At 40.4% G+C, this 25,053-nt stretch overlaps 1 protein-coding gene across 2 annotated transcripts in view; it reads right to left on the reverse strand.

Annotated features, from left to right (window-relative positions):
• Nucleotides 1–3,401: 3,401 nt before the first annotated feature.
• mrasa (muscle RAS oncogene homolog a) overlaps nt 3,402–25,053 on the reverse strand; it is a 62,821-nt gene continuing 41,169 nt past the window's right edge. For both annotated transcript variants that reach the window (XM_043694239.2, XM_043694238.2), the window contains 4 exons: nt 24,153–24,306; nt 12,634–12,733; nt 9,200–9,279; nt 3,402–6,646 (listed from right to left, as the gene is read on the reverse strand). In XM_043694239.2, the coding sequence (XP_043550174.1) occupies nt 6,550–6,646; nt 9,200–9,279; nt 12,634–12,733; nt 24,153–24,306 (431 nt within the window). In that variant the 3' untranslated portion in view covers nt 3,402–6,549. The remainder of the gene's footprint in view (nt 6,647–9,199; nt 9,280–12,633; nt 12,734–24,152; nt 24,307–25,053) is intronic.

The following is a 25,053-nucleotide window of genomic DNA, read 5'->3' on the forward strand; positions in this document are numbered from 1 at the left end:
GAAATTTTTCTCCTTATTTAACTGTTCACTTCTCTTAATGTTCTCTCTCCTTTTGGTCTAGTAACTACTAACTTGCATGTGAATCGATTCCATTCACATTGCTACACGATACAGGGCTGATGAAAATGGGCCAGACTGTCAGTATGTCAAGAGTGTGGTGCTAGAAAAACACAGCAGGTCAGGCAGCATCCAAGGAACAGGAGAATCGATGTTTCAGGCAAAATCCCTTCATCAGAAATGAGGCTGTGATCAGAGGGGGTGGAGAAATAACTGGGAGGGGGGTGGGGCTGGGGGGAAGGCAGCTGAGAGTGCGATAGGTGGATGGAGGTGGGGGTACTCGCAGAGTGCTTCAGAGTAATTTACAATATGCATTGCTCCTGATGCAGTCTTCCTTACATTGGGGAAACAGGATGCCTACTTGTGGAGCACTTCAGAGAACACCTCCGGGACATCCACATCAACCAACCCCACCGCCCAGTGGCTAAACACTTCAACTCACCCTCCCACTCCGCCAAGGACATGCAGGTCCTGGGCCTCCTCCATCGCCACACCCTAACCACCCCACATCTGGAGGAAGAATACCTCATCTTCTGCCTCGGGACACTCCAACCACACGGCATCAAGCTGGATTTTACCAGTTTCCTCATTTCCCCACCCGCCAATTCCTTTTCCAGCACCACACTCTCGACTCTAATCTCCAGCATTTGTGTCCTCACTTTCGCCTGTTAGTATGTCAACTCAATTAACTATAATTTTAAAAGCAAACAGTAAACTATCTTGATAAACAAACACTAATTACCTTAACTAGCATTCCTGTTCTGGTAACGGATCCATGTTCTCAATGCAATATGCTCTACTGAAATGAACTAACATGCTCTCATTAACCTGAAAGAATTTAAGATTTTGCCTTAACTGATTCACTAACATACTCAATTTTTAAAAATCACATGATGCAATATTTTTGCTAGTCGCCAGCTATTTCCTTTCAATATCAACACAAAAGGTACCTTAAATGAGAAACTGTTTGAAAGTAAAACTGATTCTTGCATCATTCGCAAACAAACGTTTGCAGATGCGGGACAAAGCAGCAGACCGGAAGGAATTTCCTCCTTAATGTTGCTCGCAGTTAGTGCTGAAGCTTAAGAAGGAATGGATTAACATAATTTAAGTGGGTCAATGGTACAATCAGAAGTGCTACGGTTGTAATAGCAACCTGGCAACTGTGACTGTGTTACCACCACTTGGTCCATTGTTTTAATTGTAGTTGAAACGAGAATCTGCAGCTGCACAGTTCTGTTAATCCGGAATCTGGTTTAGTTTCCCAAGTAATGTGTAATAGAGTAGCTGATGTGACAGAGTCAGGTGGCAGCACTGGCACTTTGCCTGGAATATAGTGGGCATAACTGGATAACAATGACAAAAGGGCAAACAAAAGGTTGAAGCCCCCACTGAGTAAGCTGAGTCCCAATATCTACTTCAAACAAAATGAATTGTTACTCGCGCTCACTCAACAGTTGAATGAGGGCAGACCTGACAAATGCTATGAAAATGTCAACCATTTCCAGCCAGTCGATACTTGGTGCCAAAAAAAACATAAAAAAAAGACCAATGGAGCTTCACCTTTTTTAGGCACGAGGTTGTGGATGTCATCTCTGTGCCATCATGGAAAATAAGGGTGAAGCACCCCATTTCATTTTCCCAATTTTTATTCCTATACAGTAATCAAGTTATATAGCACGGAAATAGATCCTTTGGTCCACCTTGACCAGATAATCCTAAATAAATCTAGTCCCATTTGTCAGCATTCGATCCATATCCCTCTTAACTCTTCCCATTCAAATACCTATCTAGATGTATCTTAAACACTGTAATTGTACCAGCTTCCACCACCTACTCTGGCAGCTCATTCCATACACGCACCACACTCTATGTGGAAAAGTTGCCTTTCAGGTCTTTTTAAAATCTTTTCCCTCTCACATTAAACCTATGTCTTCCATGTTTGCACTCCTCCACCCTGGGAAAAAATATCTTGGCTTTTCACCCTCTCCATGCCCCTCATGATATTGTAAACATATTTTATGATCACCCTATGGCCTCCAACACTCCAGGGAAAAGTGCCCCAGCCTATTTAGCCTCTTCCTATATCTCAAATTCTCCAATCCAGGCAATATCTTTGTAAATCTTTTCTGAACCCTTTCATGTTTAACAATATCTTTCCTATAGCAGGGAGGCCAGAATTGAATGCTCAATTCCAAAGGTGCCTTCACCAATGTCTTGAACAGCTGCAATATGACCTCCCATCTCCTATACTCAATGCACTGACCAATGAAGGCAAGCGCACCAAAGACCTTTATCATTCTGCATACCCGTGACTCTACTTTCAAGGAACTATGCATCTGCACCCCTTAGTGTCTTTGTTCATATCAACTGCTAGAACTGGCTGATTGTTCCATGTTTGAGTTTTGAGTTTAATTTATTGTTGTCACATGTACTAAGATACAGTGAAAAGTGTTGTTTTGCATGCTAGAAGAGCAGATCATACCATAGAATGTACATCAGGGTAGCTGAACAGAGTGCAAAATACAATGAAACAACCATAGGTATTGAGAGAGAGAGAGAGATCAGAATTAACATTTGAGAGCTCTGGTCAAAAATCTGATAACAGCAGGGAAGATGCTATTCTGGAATCTGTTTGTACATGTATTCAAACATTTGTATCTTCTGCCTGATGGAAGAAAGTGGATGAGAGTATAACCGGGGTGAGAAAGGTCTTTAATTATGTTGGTTGCTTTGTCAAGGCATTGGGCAGTAAAGATGGATTCAATGGATGGCAGGTTAGTTTGCGTGATGGGCTGGGCTGCATTCACCAGTCTCTGTAGTTTCTTGCAGTCTTGGAAAAGCAAATGCCATACAATGCTGTGATGCATCCAGATAGATGCTTTCTATGCTACATCTATAAAAATTGGTGAGTCCTTGTGGACAGCTGAATTTCCTTAGTTTACCTTAGCCAAGGTAGAAACATTGTTGTATTTCTTGACTATCCTGTCGATGCGGGTGGACCAGGACAGAGTTTTGATGATCAAAACAGAAGGCAACTACTTTGGATATGACACAATCCATGGCCGATCATTATGTCCAAGTTGGTGTACAAAGGTATTTCTCCAAATCAGAGCAGCATTTACTCCCTTCTCAAATATATATATATAAATGTTTCAGCCATTTGCACTCCAGCTCGTACCAACAGCAGAACTAAAGTCCATTCAGTTTAGACTGTTGGGCATGGTGTTATTTGGTTAAATTCCATCTCTCATCAAAATCCAGAAAATGTGAGAAATGAAAATTGGTTGTTACAGTCAACCCAGCTCTGCATGCGCAAATTTTACTCCACCAAATTTCACAGATTGCAGTTTTCCAGTTAGAATTTTATTAAAATATTACATCGCTTGTTCAAAACCTTTTTTCCTCATTTTTTTTGCAATTAAGGTCACAGTATACGATTTACCACACAAAACCTCTAAGTCTCCAATTAACGTGAAGTACAGTAACAGCCACAGATTCAGATGGCTGTTGTCTTGGTAACTGTTCAAGTTCACCTTACAAATGCCACACAATGCCATGTTTAACCCTTAAAACATCACCAGTTTACTTGTCACTAGAACAACAGTCTGCTATGAGGAACAGTTATGGTAATGGAGGCAAAGAGTTGGAAATATGATCTGTGACGTTTGCCACTAGTGTGGTACTCATAGGGTTAAGGTGCAGTCCAAAGTTCCAAGCCCTTTTCTCCTCCCTGGTACCAAATACTGAAGGGATGTTGTCATCCCTTTATACTGTCGTGTAAACAATTTAATGAATGAATATAGATACCAAATTGCACTTTAAAGATACTGATGCTCTGAAGACAGCACTGTGTCACTTACTGAATTCACTGGTATATTGCAACCAACAACTAGCTGTTGCCAACAGTTTATGCGACTTGGTAACAAAGCAGTTACAAAATACAAGGAGAAGCTTGGTTGTAATCACACCATCTGCATTCCTACTATCTATAATACAGTGACTATTAACAATGATGTGCCACAACATAATGAGTTTTAATAAATTAATTTGGCAGCAAAATGCCAACCGAGTTGAAGGATCCATTTCCCATATGAGCAAGACAACTTCACTGTGGCCCAACAATACTACTTAGCCCCAACTTCAGGATAGCATTGTGTAAACTACCATTCTATATTCTCATGACAGTCGTACTGTAGGTACCCTTGAGTGAGATTGCCAATGACTGCTATGTTGGTGGCGACTTTGTGCTGATGATTAGCCTGTTCAAACTTATTTCAATCAAAATCCTTTCAGACGATGCAAAGAGATCTTTCTCTTCTTTGTCGGAGCTGGATTTGAATTGCTGTAAGAGGTGAAAGGTCAGTAGGGTGGCAGCTTTGGCTCAGAGATTGCACTTTCACCTCACCATGTAGGTCACAGGTACATGACCTACTCCAGTGATCCGAACACCTAAGATCAGATGACCACACAGTGCATTACTGTGGGATTGTTATACTATCAGCATTGTCATTGTTTAGATGAATATTCAACATACACCCTTCATGGTGATTGTAAAAGATTCTGTGTATTAATTGAAAAGAAGATGGGTGCAAATTAGCTGTCATGTTTATTTCACAACAGTATCCACACTTCAAAATGCTTAATTGACAGAAGCACTTTGGCATGTTCCCCGGTTTTGCATTTCATATCTGAACTGAGATTGGCAATTAATGGACAAGTCAGTTGTATAGCAATCAGTGCGCTCCTTTTGTACAAAGTGCAGAGACAGTTATTAAGCCAAAAGTTAATTGAAAGCTAGTGGCACTAGCGTGAATTTTCCCACCTCCCAACTGGTAGAAACTATGTGTTTAATGGTGGAGACTGGAACTTAACCCATGTAAGAAACTAGGATGACAACATTTTGTAATTCTACAGTTGGTCAAGCCAGTTCAGTAGCAATTACCGGACTTCTCAACTGGATGTCAATGACTTCAAGGGCAAAAGTTGCCACTAGCAGGAGTCTTGTACAGCATAACATCAAGTGTAGTGTAATGCCCTAAGCTGCCAGTAGAGACATTTGTAATGGCAACTGAATATTCACTGAGATAGTTCAACTAATATTCATTGAGAAAAAAAAACAAGCTATGGACCTAACATGTGCTACGAACTTCATAAAAGATGCTGAAAAGCTTCATAAGGCTAAGTCAACACTTCCCACTTAGATGTTACTGTAAAAATCATGTAGACAGGGAGGGAGTTGGCTTTTTCGAGGTGCATGTTGGTTGCCACAGTTTCCTGGCAGTTTTCAGACTTTCCGACTAACATTGGCTTCACATTGCAGCAACTGGAACAGAGCTTACCACACAATTTACAATTCCCCTCCCATCTGCGCAGTGACCACGTTACGATGGATAATTCCAACTTGCTTGGTCTTCAGCAGCTCAACTCCAAGTGGTAAGGTAGACCCGAGCCTGAGTCCCACTGTTTCCTTTCTCTGTCAACTGAGAACTGCAAGCCTGAGGGCACATTCACCAGGACAATGACTATTTTCAGTTTTGTTTGCTTTCTTGGGAAAGGGAATATTTCCTTCTTACTCAATTACAACAACACGCTATCACACATCTGGTACCAGAAAATGGTGCCATTGATGCAAACACTTTCTCTAAACAAATCAAATCGCAGTGCAGTTTTAACAACTGAGAGACAGAGTATAAAATGGGTTTGAAACCCCAAAAAAAAGTGCACATATTTTAAACAATTACAAAAAGTAACATCAAGTTAAAAGAACTGCTTCAAACCCTTTAGACTTCTGGGGAGAGTCCTTCCATTTCTGTGTGTTGAGACAAAATGCGGACCACAGGCAGCTACATCTGAATGGGGCGAATAATGTGAATCTTTTCTTTATATTTCAAAAAACAATTGTGGATGGGCTTAAGGAAGAGGGAAAACTGCAGTTAATAAATTTAAGGACGACGTTTGAAGCCATGTCCAGGAGGCAACTGCAGATGGATTTAATTTCTCTCATCGACATTCCAATTCCAGTCACCTTCCTTTCTCCAACAGACAGCTTTTTCTGACATTGCCCTGCAACTTAGAAACCGACATGAGGGGGTCATGTCGCTCGGTGAGCTTCGAGTCATAACAGCTCAGTGCAGCAGTTCAGTCTGGTACACAACTTAAAGTGAGAGGCAAGAATGATAGTTTTTAAAAAAAAAAGTCACTTCTCTGCCAAATCCGGTTTGAGTGGAGTTAGACCGAGGTGCCTTTGCGTTCCACAAGGCGACTTCAGTGTCTTCCGAGAGTGCAAACCTGTTCAGTGGAAGAGTGGGGGGTGGGGGTTTTGCCCCACACCCCTCTCCCCCTCCGTCCCACACATAACACTGCTACAGTTTACTGAGCACATAGTCCGAAAGATCCTTGTGTAGCACACAGGCGGTACATAACTTAGCATTAGGTTCAACGTTTCTATTGAATTGACCAATAGCAGCGTTCAAGAAGGCAAAGAAGCTGTCACATGACTGAGCACTGCAGTTTGTTAGAGCCAGTTGTCCTGTCTCCACGCCATTTTGCTTTCTTCTTTTTCTGGCTCTTCTCTGGTATTTGTTGCCTGTTTGTAATCAGAAACAACGCATCTTTAGTTAATGTCCTGGATTTGAAAATCCTTTCTCTATTCTCATATTTCAGGTCAATAGGTGAATTCTTACTGGGTAAAGAGATGGCAATGGCATGGACCAGAGACAAGAAATATTGTCTCCTGGTCTTGTTTATGACACAAAAGAAAGGATGATGTTTAACACGTCAAATAGATAATTTGAGAGAAATTTCTTCACAGAGAATAGCTTACATTTGTACTTAACTACAACATGGTGTATTTGAAATGTAGCAAAGATACATTTACAAGGATATTCGGGTAAAAAGACCAGCAGAAGGATGCGCAAAGAGAGTTAAAGCAAGCAGGTGGAAAGGATCATGAAAAAAAATCTTCAAATGGTTATTTGGTGTCACTGGCAAGTCCAGCTGTTCTTGTCCATCTTTGATTGCCCTTGAACTGACTGGCTTTCTTCACCCTTTTAGTTACTAGGCAATATGTGGCTCAGTGGTTAGCACTGCTGCCTCACAGCGCCAGAGACCTGTGTTCAATTCCCACCTCAGGCAACTGTCTGTGTGGAGTTTGCACATTCTCCCCGTGTCTGCGTGGGTTTCCTCCGGGTGCTCCAGTTTCCTCCCACAGTCCAAAAATGTGCAGGTGAGGTGAATTGGCCATGCTAAATTGCCTATAGTGTTACGTGAAGGGGTAAATGTAGGGGGGTGGGTTGCGCTTCGGGGATCAGTGTGGACTTGTTGGCTCAAAGGGTCTGTTTCCACGCTGTAAGTAATCTAATCTAATGTTGTTGCGGGTGTGGTGCTGGAAAAGCACAGCAGGTCAGGCAGCATCCGAGGAACAGGAGAATCGATGTTTCAGGCAAAAGCCTTTCATCAGGAATGGGCTTTTGCCTGAAATATCAATGCTCCTGCTCCTTGGATGCTGCCTGACGTACTGTGCTTTTCTAGCACCACACTCTCGACTCTAATCTCCAGCATCGGCAGTCCTCACTTTCACCTGATATGTCGTTGTTGGTCTTTTTTGTTTGTACATGGTTTATCGGCTAGGCCAACATTTATTGCCAATCTGTGTATGTCCAAAGATAGCTAAGAGTCAACCATAATTCTGTGGGTCACTTCAAAAGCAGATAAGGATGAAAGATTTCCTTAACTAAAGGACAATAGTGAATCAGATTGTTTTTTACAACAATTGACAGTGGTTATGTAGTTACCAATAGGCTCGCTTTTTATCAAATTTAAATTTGATCATCTGCCATGATTGGATTCAAACTGATCTCCTCCGAACATTAGCCTAGAGTTCTGGATTACTCGTCTTCTGACATTATCACTGATTGGGACCACATGTAGGCCAGACCAGGAAAGGATTTCCTTCTCTAAAAGGACTTCAGTGAACAAGACAGGTTTTTACAACAATTAACATAGAACATTACAGCGCAGTACAGGCCCTTTGGCCCTTGATGTTGCGCTGACCTATCATACCAATCTGCAAACCATCATATGAGTGGCATAGACTTGTCCAGTTGAAAGACCCTCACTCTGTGCTGTAAAATCCATGTAATAGGGTAAGCAGGGTACAACAGTGGATTTATTCTGTGCTTGATTCTCTATAATTTTTGAATTAGTCAAGTCAAATTATGAAAGCACTTATTATCATAGCAACAATGTATCCATAATACTAGCTTTTCCAAAAAAAGGAGCACACAGACATTATGGTTATCAAATGCTTTTACTTGTCTGTGGCCAGTGTTAGTAGACAACGCTTTCAGTTTATATAGGGTGTAACACTGTGAGGGGCTTTAGCAGAGCATTCACAAACCAAGGGGAGTGAATTTTAAGTAAGCGGTAGAGGTTTGAGGGCATATGAAGAGACATTTTTACAACCAGATGGTGGTGAGGACTTGAACTCACTGAAAAACTGAGGTAAAGGCAGAAACTCTCACCACGTTGAACAAATATTTGCAGAGGTTTGACAGCAGGTTGTTCTTGTTATAATGCATGTTTCATCAATGTTAATTCCCTGTAATGCAATTGATGAATTGGGAATGCTGTTTCTACAGCGTGAGCTTTTAAAACGTGTGTTGGCTGTGACACAATTACATCGCCAACATTTTAAGCTCTGTTTTTAATGTGTGATTTTTCTATACTGTGGGGTTGCACAAGGATGCAACCATAGCGTTATAGAACTACCTGTATGGGCTTAGAGCAGATAGGCGGAGTATGCTGTCAACCAGCATGGACACATTGGGTCAAACAGCCTCTTCCTTTTGCTTCACAGACTTTAGGCTGAAAAATGTTTAAAAGGAACAAACTCCAAAAAGGAAACAGAAAATTGATTTTTTTTGGTTGAGACCAGAGGAAAAGTATAAAAGTCTGAATTTAATGCCAGCTTTCTCTCAATAATTCTGTCAAATTTGAAAACACCATCCACACACTTACAGATGCTATCTTTTCATTTACACATTGAACTGTCTCTCTGCATTTGAAAGGTTCTGGCAAATGTCACTGGGTACAGAAAAGATGAAAATGACTGCAGATTGAACAACTTGCAAGAACTTACCTTATGACTCGAACAAGGTCATGAAAGGCTTTGTCAACATTCAGAGGAGGATCCTTGGCACTGGTTTCTATGTAAGGTATCTTGAGAAAAATAAAATGTTTTATTTTAAATTAGTGGTGAGTAACAAAGCAAAAAAGGAATTTAAAGCCACATATCACGGTTTCTCAGTTGTCTGGAGTGGCGAGTCAAAAATTCAGAAGGAGGATAGTATTAACTTCATGATTAATCTGCACACAAGCTGTCTGAAGCCATTCATGATCACTGGCAACATTCAAAATAGAAATTCTATTACGATTCAGTTCACAAGGAACATGGGCCCCCAACACAGAGCAACTCTCAAATTTGTCAATACAACCCCCACCATAGTGGGAGTGGGCAATTTCCTGATCTGAAGTGGGCAGTAATATGTGTTACTGGTCATTCTAGTAGCAACATTCCGATAGCTGCAGGAGGCAGTGCACATTTTGCTACATAGGGGAATCTACAAAAGAAAATGACTGCAGGCCAAAGGCAGTTTAACAGCATATTCCGTCACAATTCTTTCCAGGAGAGTCTTGTGACTGCATCCTTGAAAGTTAAGGAGTCTGGGGAATGCAAAGCCTATTTACCAAACGGCTCATACGGGGTTCAAGGAGGCTATTCAAGACTCAGGGATGACTATTTTGTAACTCCCTGAGCGAGTAGATTGGAGAAAGTCAGGACTGCAGATGTTGGAGATCAGAGTCAAAAAGTGTCGCTGGAAAAGCACAGGCGGTCAGGCAGCACGCAAGGAGCAGGAGAGTCGACGTTTCGAGCATAAGCTCTTCATCAGGCTCTTCATGCTGAAGGAGATGACTAATGGAAAATTACAGAGATGGATGCCAAGAGGGTAAAAGAGAATGATGGTGTTCGATTTCCACACAAACGGATTCAAGCACAACTTCTTCCCCTGCTCTTATCAGACATGGACCTCTTTAATGTTACTGTTGATCTCTCTCTGCAGCTTTAACACCATATTTTGCATTTTGCCTGTAACCCTGATGTACTCGTATAGTACAATCTGCCTGTGAAGAACACAACATTTTTCACTATACCTTGGTACATATGACAGTAATAAATCAAAACAAATCAATACAAATCAAGATGGGAGGACCCTACTGAGAAAAGCACAAGGCAGTGAGGTGTGGAGAAATAGGCAGAGGACATTTCCTGAGACAGATCACTTCTACTACCCTTAGCAGAACTGTCAGCTCCATTTTGCTGCACAAAATTCATTGTTGACATAATCATCATGGTGCCTGGTGTAAGTGGCAATTTTATGTGGAGAAACTGCTGTGGGTAATGGGAAAAGACAAAACACATAAGGCACATTGTTAGTGCGAAGCCAAGAATATAATACTTTGTATGTAGGGCATGCTGTGTCTCGATCCGGAAGTGCTTGATTCTGACACTGTGCCTGAAATGGTGAAGGGCTCAAAATTTTAAGTGTCACTCCTCACATTTGCAAGTGCACAGATTCACTGAAAGCAAAGAGGCAATGTATTTTTCTTACACATGAAGCAGCACCTCTGTATAGATTGGGATACCTGAGGGATTAGAATATTGCTGCTTACTATTCATGCACGCAATTAGTGAAATAAACAAGAAGGCTGGCTAAATTTAGTCAAGTGCAAACTTTGGTGACCACAAAATGGATTTTGCATTCAGCGAGGGAGGAGGAGTGCAAGTGAAAGCACTGAGCGAGGCAGCTACAAATAGCATGTACTGAAATAAATTGGTGGCCATAGCAACAATGATACTTTGATATGACGAAACTTGCATGAAACTCACACATAGGAGAAACTGAATCTATTGCACAGCAATAATTAAGTGATCCTTTGTTCAGTAAGTTAGAACTGTGAGTGGGTGGATCATTTCGATGATGACGAAGGTGCCAATGTTCTAAGTTCACCCCATTTCTAGCTGTGGGGCAGACTCGGAGAAGCGACGGCAACACTCGAACAATGTACAGCTTAAGCAGTGATCTGAAAAATCACCAATTACATTGTCAGTGGATCTTCCCCACTGCTGGCAAGACATGGTTTTCTCCTGAACAGGCAGTTTTAGGGCTCAGTTAGCCTAAAAATTCACAACTAAATGGCAACACTGCTTACGTTTGCAGCTGCTGGTGCTTTAGGTTCAAAGGTGTGGACCAACATTGGTGTTTCAAAGATATGTATACAGCTACACTTAGGAATAAGTGCTGCTTCTGAAATCGGTATTGCAACAGTAACTTACATGTCCCCAGATGCTCCATAGTACCAATACAAACAAAAAGACCAACCATACAAATAGATTAGATTCCCTATAGTGTGGAAACAGGCCCTTCGGCCCAACTAGTCCACACCGACCCTCCGAAGAGTAACCCACCCAGACCCATTTCCCTCTGACTAATGTACCAAACACTCTGGGACAACTTAGCGTGGCCAATTCACCTGATCTGCATATCTTTTGGACTGTGGGAGGAAACTGGAACATCCAGAAGAAACTCACGCAGACAAAGGGAGAATGTGCAATCTCCATACAGACAGTCGCCCGAGGCTGGAATTGAAACTGGAACCCTAGTGCTGTGAGGCAGCAGTGCTAACCACTGAGCCACCGTGCCGCCCCAAATAACAAGATGTTAGACAACCCAAAGCTTGTTTAAAGAGGGAGGTTGTAAAAGGAATGTCTGTCTTTAGCAAGGAAAGCAGAGAGACATAGATGTAGCAGTGGTATACCAGAGCTTGGATCCTAAGTGGCTGAAGGCACAGCCCCCAGTGGTGAAGCAAATAAACTGGAGGATGCTCTAAAAGACTGAAAGTAGATGGGCACATATATCTTGGAAGGTCGTGTCACTGGAGGAGATTGCAGAAACAACAGGGAGAGAGGTCATGTGGTGTCTGAGAACAAGGATGATGAATTGAAAATCTAGCTATTGTTTGATCAGGAGTCAAGGGAGAGGAGGGAGTACAGAGATGATGGTGAACATTACCTGGTGAGAATTATGACACAAGCAACAATGTTTTGGGTTAATTTAATTTAGCAGAGATTGGAATGCAGAAGACCAGCCATGAGATCTTGCAACAGTCACGTTTGTAGAAATGAATTAGAATTTCAGCATCCGATCACCGAGGAACAGGCAAAGTCTCTATCTTCTGTTATTTTCTACCATTATATCCAATGCAAGTTAAATGTTGGAGTGCTAATCTATCATGCAAAGTGTCAAGAGCTCTCTCTCCTTTTAATAACTGTTTAAAAAACATTAGAAGGTTTGGGCTGGAAAATATATCACTTGGGCTTTATGACCAAAATGACCTCTCATGCAAAATGGAATGTTAGCAATTTGTTACCAATAAAACACTAACTTGACAGTTTTTAATCAAGTTAGGAAGAATTCAGAAATGAAGTTCCCTTTGATAAACTGTAATACTTACATTGTACTTAGCAGCCATTTCTCGTCCTTGTTCACTTGTGACTTTTCGCAAATGCATTAGATCAACCTTATTGGCGACCAGAATCATGGGGAAAGACTCTCTGTAATCATAAAACAAAGGAAGAGATTAAATCAAAGCAGCAACATCATTTCCTTGATGAATCTTGGAAAGAAGGAAGAGTCACAAAGAAACAAACTGACTTCCACTGATCACAAGCAGAAAGCATCAAACTATCCAAAACAAGGTGAGGGAAAAAAATACTCAGGTAAAACTCATTCTGGGATCTCGATCCACTTTAATTGATGAAACAGTTTCAGCACTGCTTCCAAAAAATAGCTGGATTAATAAATTCACCACGTGCAGTCCTACAGAGTCTTACACACCAGGAGGGTGATCAGTGTTAAAGCAGTACCGTTGGGTGCTATTGTTGGAGTCATGATTGTTTTTTACTTCTGTCAGACAGAAATGACTGCTGGAAGTCCTGCTGTTTAATGATCCAGGCATGAAGTTGGATGTTTGGAAAATGGGTGAGAACATGATCTTGGCTGACCATTAATATCAATTGGGAGGTAGTGAGGACCGTAGATGCTGGAGAGTCAGAGTCGACAGAGTGTGGCGTTGGAAAAAGCACAACAGGTCAGACGGCATTTGAAGAGCAGGAGAGTCGACTGATGAGTCCTGATGAAGAATCCTGCCTGAAACATCAACTTTCCGGCTCCTCAGATGCTGCCCGACCTGCTGTGCTTTTTCTAGCGCCACACTCTATCAATACCAATTTAACCTGCAAATTTTCTCTTCCATTCTTAAGCCAATAATAGATATGCAAGAATACCCAATGAGGCACCAGACACCACACGTGGAGCCATAATAAGCACCAGGCTCAGCATGAGGGAGAAGAAGGGCAACAATCAAAATGGAGGGATCAATAATGTGCCTATCAAAAAAACCATCCAATTCCACAGCAATAACCAGCTGGAAAACATAGGATTGTATAAAACAGACAGACAAACAAACAAACAGTCAGTCATTTGTTTTTAATTACCGGAACAAACTTTCTATTTGGACGGGAGACAACAAATTATTGACTAGCGTGTAAGATATGGCAAGTTAAACAGTATATGTTCTCAAAAGGGGTATTTTGTCCTTCAAACTAAAACCAAAAAGCTAAATTGAATGCCATTTCCAATTAATCTGCCCAGCCTTTTTTAAACCTTGCATTGGATTTCTTTTACTGGCAAAATCCAGGAAATATATTGAGTTCCATTTTTTATTGCCGTACTCTGTTACCACACTGTCAGGGTGCATTTATCTTGTGAGAAACTGCTGGTCGAACAGAATTCATATCACTGGGACTGATGACATGAATGCCAAAGCACTTCTGCAGTGCTCCCAAATTACCAAAGCAATTTAGTCAGTTGTGAAATCATGCTTCATCAAAGCAAGCAAATCCTTACAAACTGCTGACATCATCGAACACAAAGATGAGCAGGCAGAAGCTCGAGTTGGTTACCACTCTGCTTCTCACTGATGCCACCAGCTGCGTTACAAAGAACCATGCCCTACTGGTTACCAATATAATTTAAACCAAATTTAAATGAGCAGCTTTAATGTATCCTTTGGTTTTCATCGAAAATTTTAATTGTATTTATGCCTTCAATTAGTTCCAGAATTTCTCCTCACTCTCCTCTTCACCTGAAGTTGCATGAAACGTGGTACATTCCTCATCTTTAAAATAAAATACGGATATGTTGGAAATCTGAAACAAACACAGAGAATGCTGGAGAAACTCAGCAAGAATGGCAGTATCTGTGGAGAAAGAAAGATTTGACGCTTTGAGTCTGGTATTACTCTTCTTCATATCATTCCTTATCTTGCTCAATGTGCAATCTTGGACAAATGAGTGCTGTCTATTTGATCATGTGGAACATCAACAGTCAAGTTTATCCTACTCCATTGTGAACAGTGTTAGCTCAGTTCACTTGATTGTAACACTTCCGTTGACTGGACAGGTTAGGACAGGAAAAACAAAGAAACATTTCTTTACTTGGAGAGTTGCAAATCTTTGGAATTCTAGACCTGAGAGAGCGTGAGATGGTCAGTTGTTGAGTATATTCAAGATAAAATGTTTTGTACTCTAAAGAGACCCAAGAGTTATGGTTCAAAAGCAGAGAAGTGGACTGAGGTTGAACATCAGCCATGATCCAACTGAGTGTAGAACAAGTTAGACAGACATTTTCTTTACTCCTGCACCTGGTTCTTAAATTATTTTTTTCGAATTCTTCCATGGAAGGCTGAGATTGAAACACAATGAGTAATTATTAACTGCCAGCTCAGCACAGTTCGAACATTAAACATGCAACCTTTCAGGTGGGTATAATTTAATGTCACATCAGGGTATTTATTCACTGACCCATCAGATAAGTGGGGACTCACTGGGTGGGTTCTGGGCAGAAGTGGTATCTGAAGAACAAACAAACTTGCAGTTACACAAAGAGCTCTTCACAACTTACACAATATGGCAAAATTCTAAATGACCAATAAAATACAAATGAAGTGTTGTTCCTGTAGCAGATGCCTTGTGCACAGCAGGTAGCTGTGGTACTTACCATTGCCACTTCATGTTATCTACACCTCTGCCTGTATTTTGCACAGAGTAAGAGTTGTTTGAGGTAGCTTGCTGCCATTAGTCTTTGTTTTAGGCCTGCTACTTATCAATGGTAGATGTTAGACAATGGTAAAGATTAAAACCTTCTGTTCAGGTGAATCTAAACAGGGCAGACACTTGTATCAGTTAACAAGGTAGATCATTGTATGATAACAAGAAGTGCAACACGAATTACCATCAGGCATAATTATTGGACTCTCAGCAACTGTACAGAATACATCTGTGCCTTATGAAGACTACACAAAACACAACTGCATCTACCCAAAAACTGTGAGACATCAGATTGGGTGCAGCTAATGCAACTTCAAGATTAATTCATTCAGAACTATTAGTAGCATATATGTACAACACTGCCTACAAGTGTCAAATGACCGGATAATCTGTTTTTGTGATGTTGGTTAAGGAGTAAACAATGGTTAGTACATGATCTTTTAGGTTCACCCGAGAAGGTAAGTTTGTCTAAAATAATATAAAATAAAACCAGTTCTGAAGAAGAGTCACTGGACTCGAAGCGTTAACTCTGTTGTCTCTGTACAGATGCTGCCTGACCTGTGTTTCTCCAGCAATTACCATTTTTATTGAAGCTAGACAGAACCTCAGTTTAATGTTTGCCTGAAAGTAAGCACCTCACAACTGTGTTGCATCCCTTTGGTACTGCATTGAAGCTCCAGCCTCAATCATATCAAGTTGATATCGGATGAATTGCAGTTGTAACTGCATTTCAATCTCCACCTATCACGGAATAATTTGCAGAATCCTTGCAGTGTAGAAACAGGCCATTCAGCACATCAAATCTGCACTAGCTTTCCCAATGAACATTGACTTAGAATGGTACTTTTACTCCAGTAACCACACACATAGTTTCTATCGAAAACTCTAATGCCTTCTGAAATGCTTTAACTGAACTTGCCTTCAGCACATTTCTAGGCGCATTTCAGACTATTAACTACTAACTATGTGAAATAGCTTTTTTACAGATTAAAACTGCTTCTTTTGCAATTTTCTTTGAAGTACCTGCCCTCATTCTCGATCTTTCCATGACTGGCAACAGCATCTCCTCAAGAAAAAATGGCAGGGAACATATGGCCTCTTAAACATGTTCTGCATTCTAGTAAGACGATGGCTGATTTCCTACTTCATTTTCAAGACTTTGGAATGGTGCTCAAACCCACAGGCCTGTGACTCAAAGCCAAAAGTCACAAAATCAAGTCTTTCACTTGGTGCCATCTTTGGATTGACCACATTTCTCAGAAAAAGAAAGATCTGAGGGAGTTTTTTGGTATACTGCTGAAACAGCTAATTTTAGTAACACACAAGTGGAACTTAAAAACAACTTTACCAAAATTCGATTGCAATGCGTGTCAAGACTTGCTGGCATGTTGAGAGAATGATGTGAGCCGCTATAAATCTATACTTACAAGTCTTAAAATATACAGGGTCAAGAGAATGCAAGCTTGTACTTGTTCCAAATTCCTACAAATACACAGCAAGCAAAAATACTTGATACTAAAAGGTGAAGAGGTTGGGAATGGTTTTCATTAACTGAGGTGATGAACTCCAGTCACAAGAAATTTCTGAAACTCCATGAGGGATGTTGAAGGCAGAATGTTTTGAAAATAGATTTATCCTGGAAACAAATCTGGGTGAGAAATCATATTCATGGTGAAAATGGAAACAAAACACATTGAGCAAACACATATTTGCGATGCTGAGGTCCTGATACTGGATCATCCAGATCTTGTCCTGATTGATGGAGTCATTGGCAGGGTCTGATCAGGAGGGTGGGCCTATGAGAGTGTAACAAGTCAGGGAGCCAGCCCTGATTTGCCAAAAAACAGAGCTGATCAAAATCACTCCTCTCAAATAACCAAGATCCTAGACTGGACAAAAAAGCTTTTACAAAGCATCTGTTAATGGTAACAAATGTGGAGAATCTCAGCAACTCTGGCAGCATCTGTGGAGTGATGTATGATTTTGCAAGTGTCCAATATGACTGCTGCACCTAATCAGGGCACAACATTAAAGTTTTCTAAGAAGACGAAGATTACATTAATTTTCTCATAATTAATCAAGGGTTCTCTGGATTATTGGCCTTGCAACAACATTGTGGAAGTGCCTTCATTGTAATTCAAGAAGAAAGCTTATCTTCTGCAACAAGGGATCGGCAATAAAGGCTAGAATTGCATCTATTTCATTTAAACCTTTCATTCAAGATCCTGAAACCACATTGCAAATTCACAAGAATCAAGTTTCCAACAGTGACTTCACTTCAAAAGTAATTCACTTTCAATGAGCAACTGGACAGGCTGAGGAGTGATATAGTGAGATATTACTCTTTATTTTAGGTGCATACTGGAAGGACTAGTTACTTTATAATGTTGCAGGGTCAGATTCAACATACTCCGCACGTCCAATACTCAACTTGTGTTATCGTCCAATAGATGAGTTTAGACAAAGGAAAGAGACAGGAACAGGCATATTAGAAATCAGTCCATTTTGATTACTGACTGAAGGTCCAGAGAGAAAACTTTTAATAAACTGGACATTATTCAGTAAAGTAGCAAAGGTTCTGCCCACTCCAGTTTTGGAATATAGACCTCCTTAGGAAGCTCAGCAGGAAGATCTGCTCATTCCCAGTTACTCTCAGGAAGGTAATGGCGAGTCATGTTCTTTGGCTACACTCTGCGTGCAAAAGAGACTCCATACAGCTGTTCGATAGAGAGCTACAGGGCTAGTAATCCACAGAAGATTAACACAAACCCCACTATGGAAGTTTCAGCATTTGAATTCAGAAAGAAAGAGGAGTAATGAAAAGCTATTTAAAATAAACCCCAAATCTCTCAGATTGTCGTAAAAACCATTTTAGCTCATTAACGTCCTTCGAGGAAGGAAATGTCTGCCTCTTGCTCAGTCTGACCAGAACTGACTGCCAATTTGACTGGCTCTTTGCTGGCCTCTGCAATAGCCCAGAAATCCACTAACTGTATCAACATGCTGACAGCAGCAATTTGTAGTGGCAGCTCTGAATAACAACTATTGATGGGTAATAATTGCCATCTCTGACACATCTTGGGGATGTAAAAAACAAATATATGCCTTGGTGGGGTTGCTTTTCCTTTGAAAAATGACTGGAGTCACGTGCAGAGATCGAAAATAAACATCAAAATTAAATAAGCAAAAAGTTGCAGTTGATGTGGTTTGCATGGTCTTTATCAAAATCTTTGACAAGGTCCCATATGGAGGGCCAGCCCAAAAGACAAGAGCCTATGAGAACCAAGGCAAGTTCGTAAACTGGATCCAAAATTGGCTTGAAAATAGGAAGCAAAGATTGATGATGGAGGGATGTTTTTGCTATTGGAAGTCTGTGATCAGTACTTTATCATAGGGACCCTTGCGGTTTGTTACATACATTAATGACTTGGATGTGAATGTAAAGGTATAATTAGTGAGCTTGCAAATTGCAGAAAGATTGATGCTGTTGTTGATAATGAGAAGGATGGTCTTAGGCTGCAGTCTGATATTGATCAGCTGGTAAATTGGGCAGAGCCATGGTAGATGGCATTTAGTCCTTAAAAGTATGAGGTGATACATTTTGGGATGTCTAATAATGGAAGGATATACACAATGAATGGAAGGTCCCCAAGGAGTACTGAGGAATAAAGATCCATAGACCACAGCTAGAAAGGATGATGAAGAAGGCATATGCTAGGGCAATGAATATAGGAGGAAGGAAGTCTTGTTATAACTTTATAAAACCTGGTTAGGTCACAGATGGAGTATTGTGTGTAATTCTGGTCACCACATTATCAGAAGGAAATGACTGCATTACAGAGGACACAGAGGTGAGAATCTTTTCCCAAGGCAGACACAGAGAGCAAAAGTTTAACATGAGGACTAATGGTTTAGAAGAGATCTGAGAATTTTTTTCCCACTCACAGGGTGCTGCTTGGAAATATGGAATGTGCTGCTTAAGCAGGTTGTGGAGGCAGGTACCCTTGCGACATTTAAAAAGCTCTGGATGAGCACTTCAAATGCCAGGGCATATTAGGCTATGGACCAAGTACGGCTAAATGCCATGAATGTAGATTGGTGTTTGTAGGTCTGCATAGGCACGGTGGACCCTAGGGCCTTTCGCTGTACTGGATGAGTCTATGACTCTAAAAGAAAATATGAAAACAGACCCTTCCGTCAAACCAGTCCATATTGAACATAATCTCAAACTAAACACCTACCTTCTCCTGGCCACTATCCCTTCAAACCTTTCCTATTCATCCATCCAAATGTCTTTTAAATGTTGTAATTGTACCCGCGTCGACCACTTTCTCAGGAAGTTCATTCCACATGCAAACCACCCTGTGTGTAAAAAATATGCCCTTTATGTCTTTTTAAAATCTCTCTCCTCTCACCTGAAACATGTGCCACAAGATATGCAGAGTCCAAAGGTGTGCAGGTTAGGTGAATTGGCCATGCTAAATTGCCCATAGTGTTAGGTGCGTTAGTCAGGGGTAAATGTAGGGGAGTGGGTCTGGGTGGGTTGCTCTTCAGAGGGTCTGTGTGGACTTGTTGGGCTGAAGGGTCTGTTTCCACACTGTAGGGAATCTAATCTGTAGGGAATATAATCTAATCTAAGTCTTGAAATTCCCTATCTTTGTGAAAAGACAATTATCATCAATGCTATCTATCTCTCATTATTTTATAAACTTCTATCAGATTGCCTCTTAACTTTCTAAGCTCCAGGGAAAAGGTCCCAGCCTTTCTTTATAACTCAAACCTTGTATACCCAGAAACATCCTGGTAATTCTCTTCTGAACCCTCTCCAGCTTGATAATATCCTTCCCATAACTGGGCAACCAGAATTGGACACAGTATTCCAGAAGAGGCATCATCAATATCCTATACATGACTTCTCAACTCCTATACTCAAAGGGTTGAGCAATGAAGGCATGTGTTCCAAAAGCCTTTTTAACCACCCTGTCTATAAAGGACACAAAATTCAAAGAATTATGTATCTGCACCCTCTAGATCCCTCTGTTTTACAACAGTACCCAAGGCCCTACAATTAATTGTGTAAGCCCGACCCTTGTTTGTTGAACTAAAATGCAATACCTTGCATTTATCCAGATTGAACTCCATCTGCCATATAAGCTGACCATTAGGGTGGTGTCAAGACATTCAAATCCAAATATATACAAGTTAAAATCACAAATATTGGAAATAAATGTGACTTTGATAATCCTCAATCTACCTGGACCTTGTCAGGTGAAGACTAATTCCAGATCTGTATTTAGACTAAACTTCCTGCTTCTGTTCCTACCTCCCCCCCCACCCCCATCCCTGCTAATTATCCATATTTTGACAAGATGATTTGATTTGTTGTTGTCACATGCACTTAAGTACAGTGAAAAAATTTGTTTTGCGAGCAGTACAGGCAGATCATAGAAAACATGGTCATACAGATCATAGGGTGCTTCGACAAAGCGAGGCATAAGGTTAAAGGCAGGATTCCTGGCACTGTGGAGGAACTGAGGGATCTTGGTCCATGTCCATAGATCCCTCAAAGTTGCCACCCAAGTTGTTTGGGTTGTTAAGAAGACGTATGGTGTGTTGGCTTTCATTATCAGAGGACTGAGTTTAAGAGTTGCGAGGTTATGCTGCTGGTTAGACCACACTTGGAATATTGTGTTCAGTTCTGTTCGCCTTATTATAGGTTGGATGTGGAAGCATTAGAGAGGGTGCAGAGGAGATTTACCAGGATACGGCCTGGACTGGAGGGCATATCTTCTGAGGAAAGGTTGAGGGAGCTAAGACTTTTCTCATTGAAGCAAAGAAGGGTGAGAGGCGACTTGATAGAAATGTACAAGATGATGAGAGGCATAGATAGAGTGAATAGTCAGAGGGGTATAATTTTAAGGTGACTGAAGGAAGGTTTGGGGAGATGTCAAAGGTCAGTTCTTTACACAGAGAGTGATGGATGCGTAGAATGCACTGCAAGCGGTGGTAATAGAATCAGATACATGTGGAACATTTAAGCGACTCTTGGATTGACACATGGATGATAATAAAATGAAGCATATGTAGGTTAGTTTGATCTTAGAGTAGGATAAAAGGTAGGCACAACATCGATGGCTGAAGGGCCTATACTGTTCTATGCTCTCTTTTATGACTGTGCAGGATGTGCACAAAGCAACATCAACATTATTTGAAGTTAGAAAGGTTCATTCAGCAGTCTAATAACAGCAGGCAAGAAGACGAGTGGCATCATTCGGAGTACTAGCCTGGGGGAGTTACTGGACTAGACAGAGCAAGAAAGCTGCAGTAATAAGCGCAATTGGTTCTCTTATCATTTTATGTTTCTGATTGCAACTCTACAAAAAAAAAAGTCCATTCCATGCTGGCTACTTTTACAATTCTACATCAGTACTTGCTGTTCTTTTATTAAAGTGCTCAATAAGAAAAACAGATTAAAGATGTTCATATTAATAATAGATGAGAACACTTGACACATTCTCATAACATTTCTGTCTGGTATTTAGCATGAAGACGTTAGCTCATTTAAAATAATCAGATTAATGACTACTTTAAAAATGCTGGTTCAGGAACATCACTGAAGCATGTTGCGTTTAGATCTTAATATTAACACTGCCAATAAATTTATAAATTCTCTGCACAGTAAAAGCCAGATTCAAAAATCTGACATTGTCTCCAAAAGATTGTATATAATAAAAAAAACATTCCTGAGGTTTCTGACTAACATAGTTTTCATCCTACGATGGATTCAAAGTTTGCATTTTTAAATGACATATCCAGTGGAGAATGGGGAACTTACTGTTTCTGAGGGAACCTAATGTGAAACCTAAATTTCTGAGACAACTGAAACTGGTTGAAGCTGCAAAAAGACAAAAAAAAGGATATAGCCATCAAACCTTTGGTGATGATCCCAGTGATGTAGTACTGGCAGGCTGAAGTGAATCAGTGGTTAGACATTGAAGCTGAGTAAAGACAGATATACAGAATGAGCAAATTACTGCAGATGCTGGAATCTGTACTGAAAACCAAAAAATGCTGGAGGTCACAGCAGGTCAGGCAGCATCCATGGAGAGACAGCAAGCTAATGTTTTGAGTGTGGATGACTCTTTAACAGAGATGAAGTGAAGTGTGGAGGGGGCAACATTTATCCAAATGTTGGTGGGGGGAGAGGGCTGGGTGGGGGGATGGGGCGTGGGGGTTGGAAGGGTGCGTGAAGGGCGAGAAGAGATGTTGATAGTTCAAATTAAGTGATGGGAATGTGAGAATGGCAGATCAATGGGATTGTCGAACTGCCAGACTGGAAAGAATAACCAGTACCACTTGGGTAGGGGGAGGAGGGGAGACACGCCAGACATGGTGACAGAGAATGTAACAAGTAAAGCTAAAAGAGAAGAAGAAATGGATGTGGGTCCACAATTTGAAGGTGTCAAACTCAATACTAACTCATAAAGATATTGTATAAATATAATTGCTTTTGAGATCAATCATGATCTTATTGAATGCAGAGCAGGCTCAGTGTCCAAAAGACTGACCCCTGCTCTCCTTTCTTATAATCCATTTATGGGTGTGGTTACCATGCACGTCTTAAGCATAACTTAACATGTTATATATTGTATTAAAACCAAACGAACTGCCGATGCTGTAAATCAGAAACAAAAACAGAAATTGCTGGAAAAACTCAACAAGTCTGGCAGCATCTGTGAAGAGAAATCAGAGTTAATATTTCAGGTCTGGTGACCCAAGGAAGAAGAATATTAAAGGAGGAGCTAATCAGTTTAAAATTTAATACTTTTTTTTAGCACGATAGAGTAAAGGAATACAGAACTAAAAAAAATGAATACAGAACAACCTTGATTATCCGAATGAGACGGGCAGGGAGTATTTTATTCGGATAACTATTGTTTAGATAACTGATCTGATCGTAAACAAAGGAAGCCATACTGAACATAATTACGTAAAAAAGCATGTTTACAGAGTTTTTATTTCATTAAATCGATAAAATGTGTACAAACACTGGATATTGCTTGAAAATTCATGATATTTTATAAATAAAATCACTTCTTGGCTAGAGTTTGACTGAAGTCTGTGAAATTTTTCGCTGACCATTTTCCTTGGTTTTATTCTGGTCCTTGACAGCAGCTGGCATCTTTTCGTTTGGTGGCGTCCCACCATCCAAAAAGCAACAGAAACGAAAAGTGCGAGCGCATTTTTTTGACTTAACTCTCCGAAGAATGAGCTGAGGAAAAAGATTGTTGAGTTTGCAAAATGGAGCGAGTCAATGTTGAGAGAGAATCTTGCTGTTGGAGCGCATAGCTCGAGCTTGCACATATGTCGTTCTTGTACATTCACAGTCACAATTCTTTGTTTTCGGGAAGAAAAAGTATCAGAGAGCCTTTTTATAAAAAGTGTAAGACTTAATAACATCACGTTTCGAGTATATATTTGAAGTTAATTATTAATTAAAGTATACTCGCATTTATATTCCTGATCAAATTTACAAAATGATGCATTAAATGGATGAGGAATAGCATTTTCCTACTTCAATTAAAATGCATGTGTAGGGACTTTGACATCTTGTTCAGATAATCTGAAATTTGGATAATTGATGTTCGGATAACTGAGGTTGTTCTGTCTTTCAAATCCGAACTCAAGTCAAGCAGTAGTTCTCAGGTAGTGATGTGAGAAAAGAAAGAAAGGAAGAGAGAGCAAGAGAAAAAGAGAAAACAAAAGGGAGGAAGAAAGGAGAGAGAGAGAGAAAGAGAGAATTGATTAGAGTTTTTGAGGAAACACAGCTCATTTAAACAGCAGCAGTTGTGTGGGCACTCACCTATCTTTGACCCGTAATATCAGCTGGTGAAACCTGTCCACATGTTCAAAGCTGGCCTTGTCAGTGACTGAATAGACGATGAGGAACCCATCCCCCGTCCTCATGTACTGCTCTCTCATAGCACTGAACTCCTCTTGACCCGCTGTATCAAGCACTATGGTAAGAGCGAGAGAACACAAAAGCTGTTATTGAAAAATCACAGACAACAACTGGAGTCGCAGCAATTTGTGAATGTGACACTCTTGGACTTTTTATATTTCAAATCCACTGCCTTGGGTTGAACTCTCAGTGGTGCGCCAACCATTGCGGTTTGCTGAAAGAACGAAGTATTTTTCTCAGCTGCAAAATTAGAAATGCAGCGCAACTGCTTTATATAATAAGGCCTCTGCTCTGTTATGGTAGCCTGATTGATGTTAACATAGAGTTCAAAAGCAAAAGATGCAAATAATTAGGTAAATTTAGGAAAAAGCCAAATATAAGTTTGATGAAAATCAACTTTACTCTTAAGCAAAATCTTGAAAATTCTTCATTTATTACAATGCAGACACTCTCAAAATACAGTCTAGTGGCAAACATTTTCGCCCCGGAGAGAAACAGAAACGAACTTTCTTGAATCATCAAGATTTCTTTCATCCCAATATGCTTTCATCCCAAAAATAACAGTGGCACATCATTAAAGTTCGACCGGAAATGTAAATATTTGAACATGCTTTGGGAATTACATCATGCCTAGTTTCAATGCGAATAAATCTACATAATTTTGAATCAAGGACTGCAAAACTAGAAAAACATCAATCCGTTCTAATGAATGCCATATTTCCTTTTTACAACTGGATTTCATAAGTGGAGAGTTTTGGATTCAGACATTCTCTCCTTCACATTATATATGGCCTTGAATGTT

Source organism: Chiloscyllium plagiosum, unplaced genomic scaffold, assembly GCF_037043375.1.
Source record: "Chiloscyllium plagiosum isolate Xiang-an unplaced genomic scaffold, Cpla_swu_hap1 HiC_scaffold_7, whole genome shotgun sequence".
Classification (NCBI taxonomy): domain Eukaryota; kingdom Metazoa; phylum Chordata; class Chondrichthyes; order Orectolobiformes; family Hemiscylliidae; genus Chiloscyllium; species Chiloscyllium plagiosum.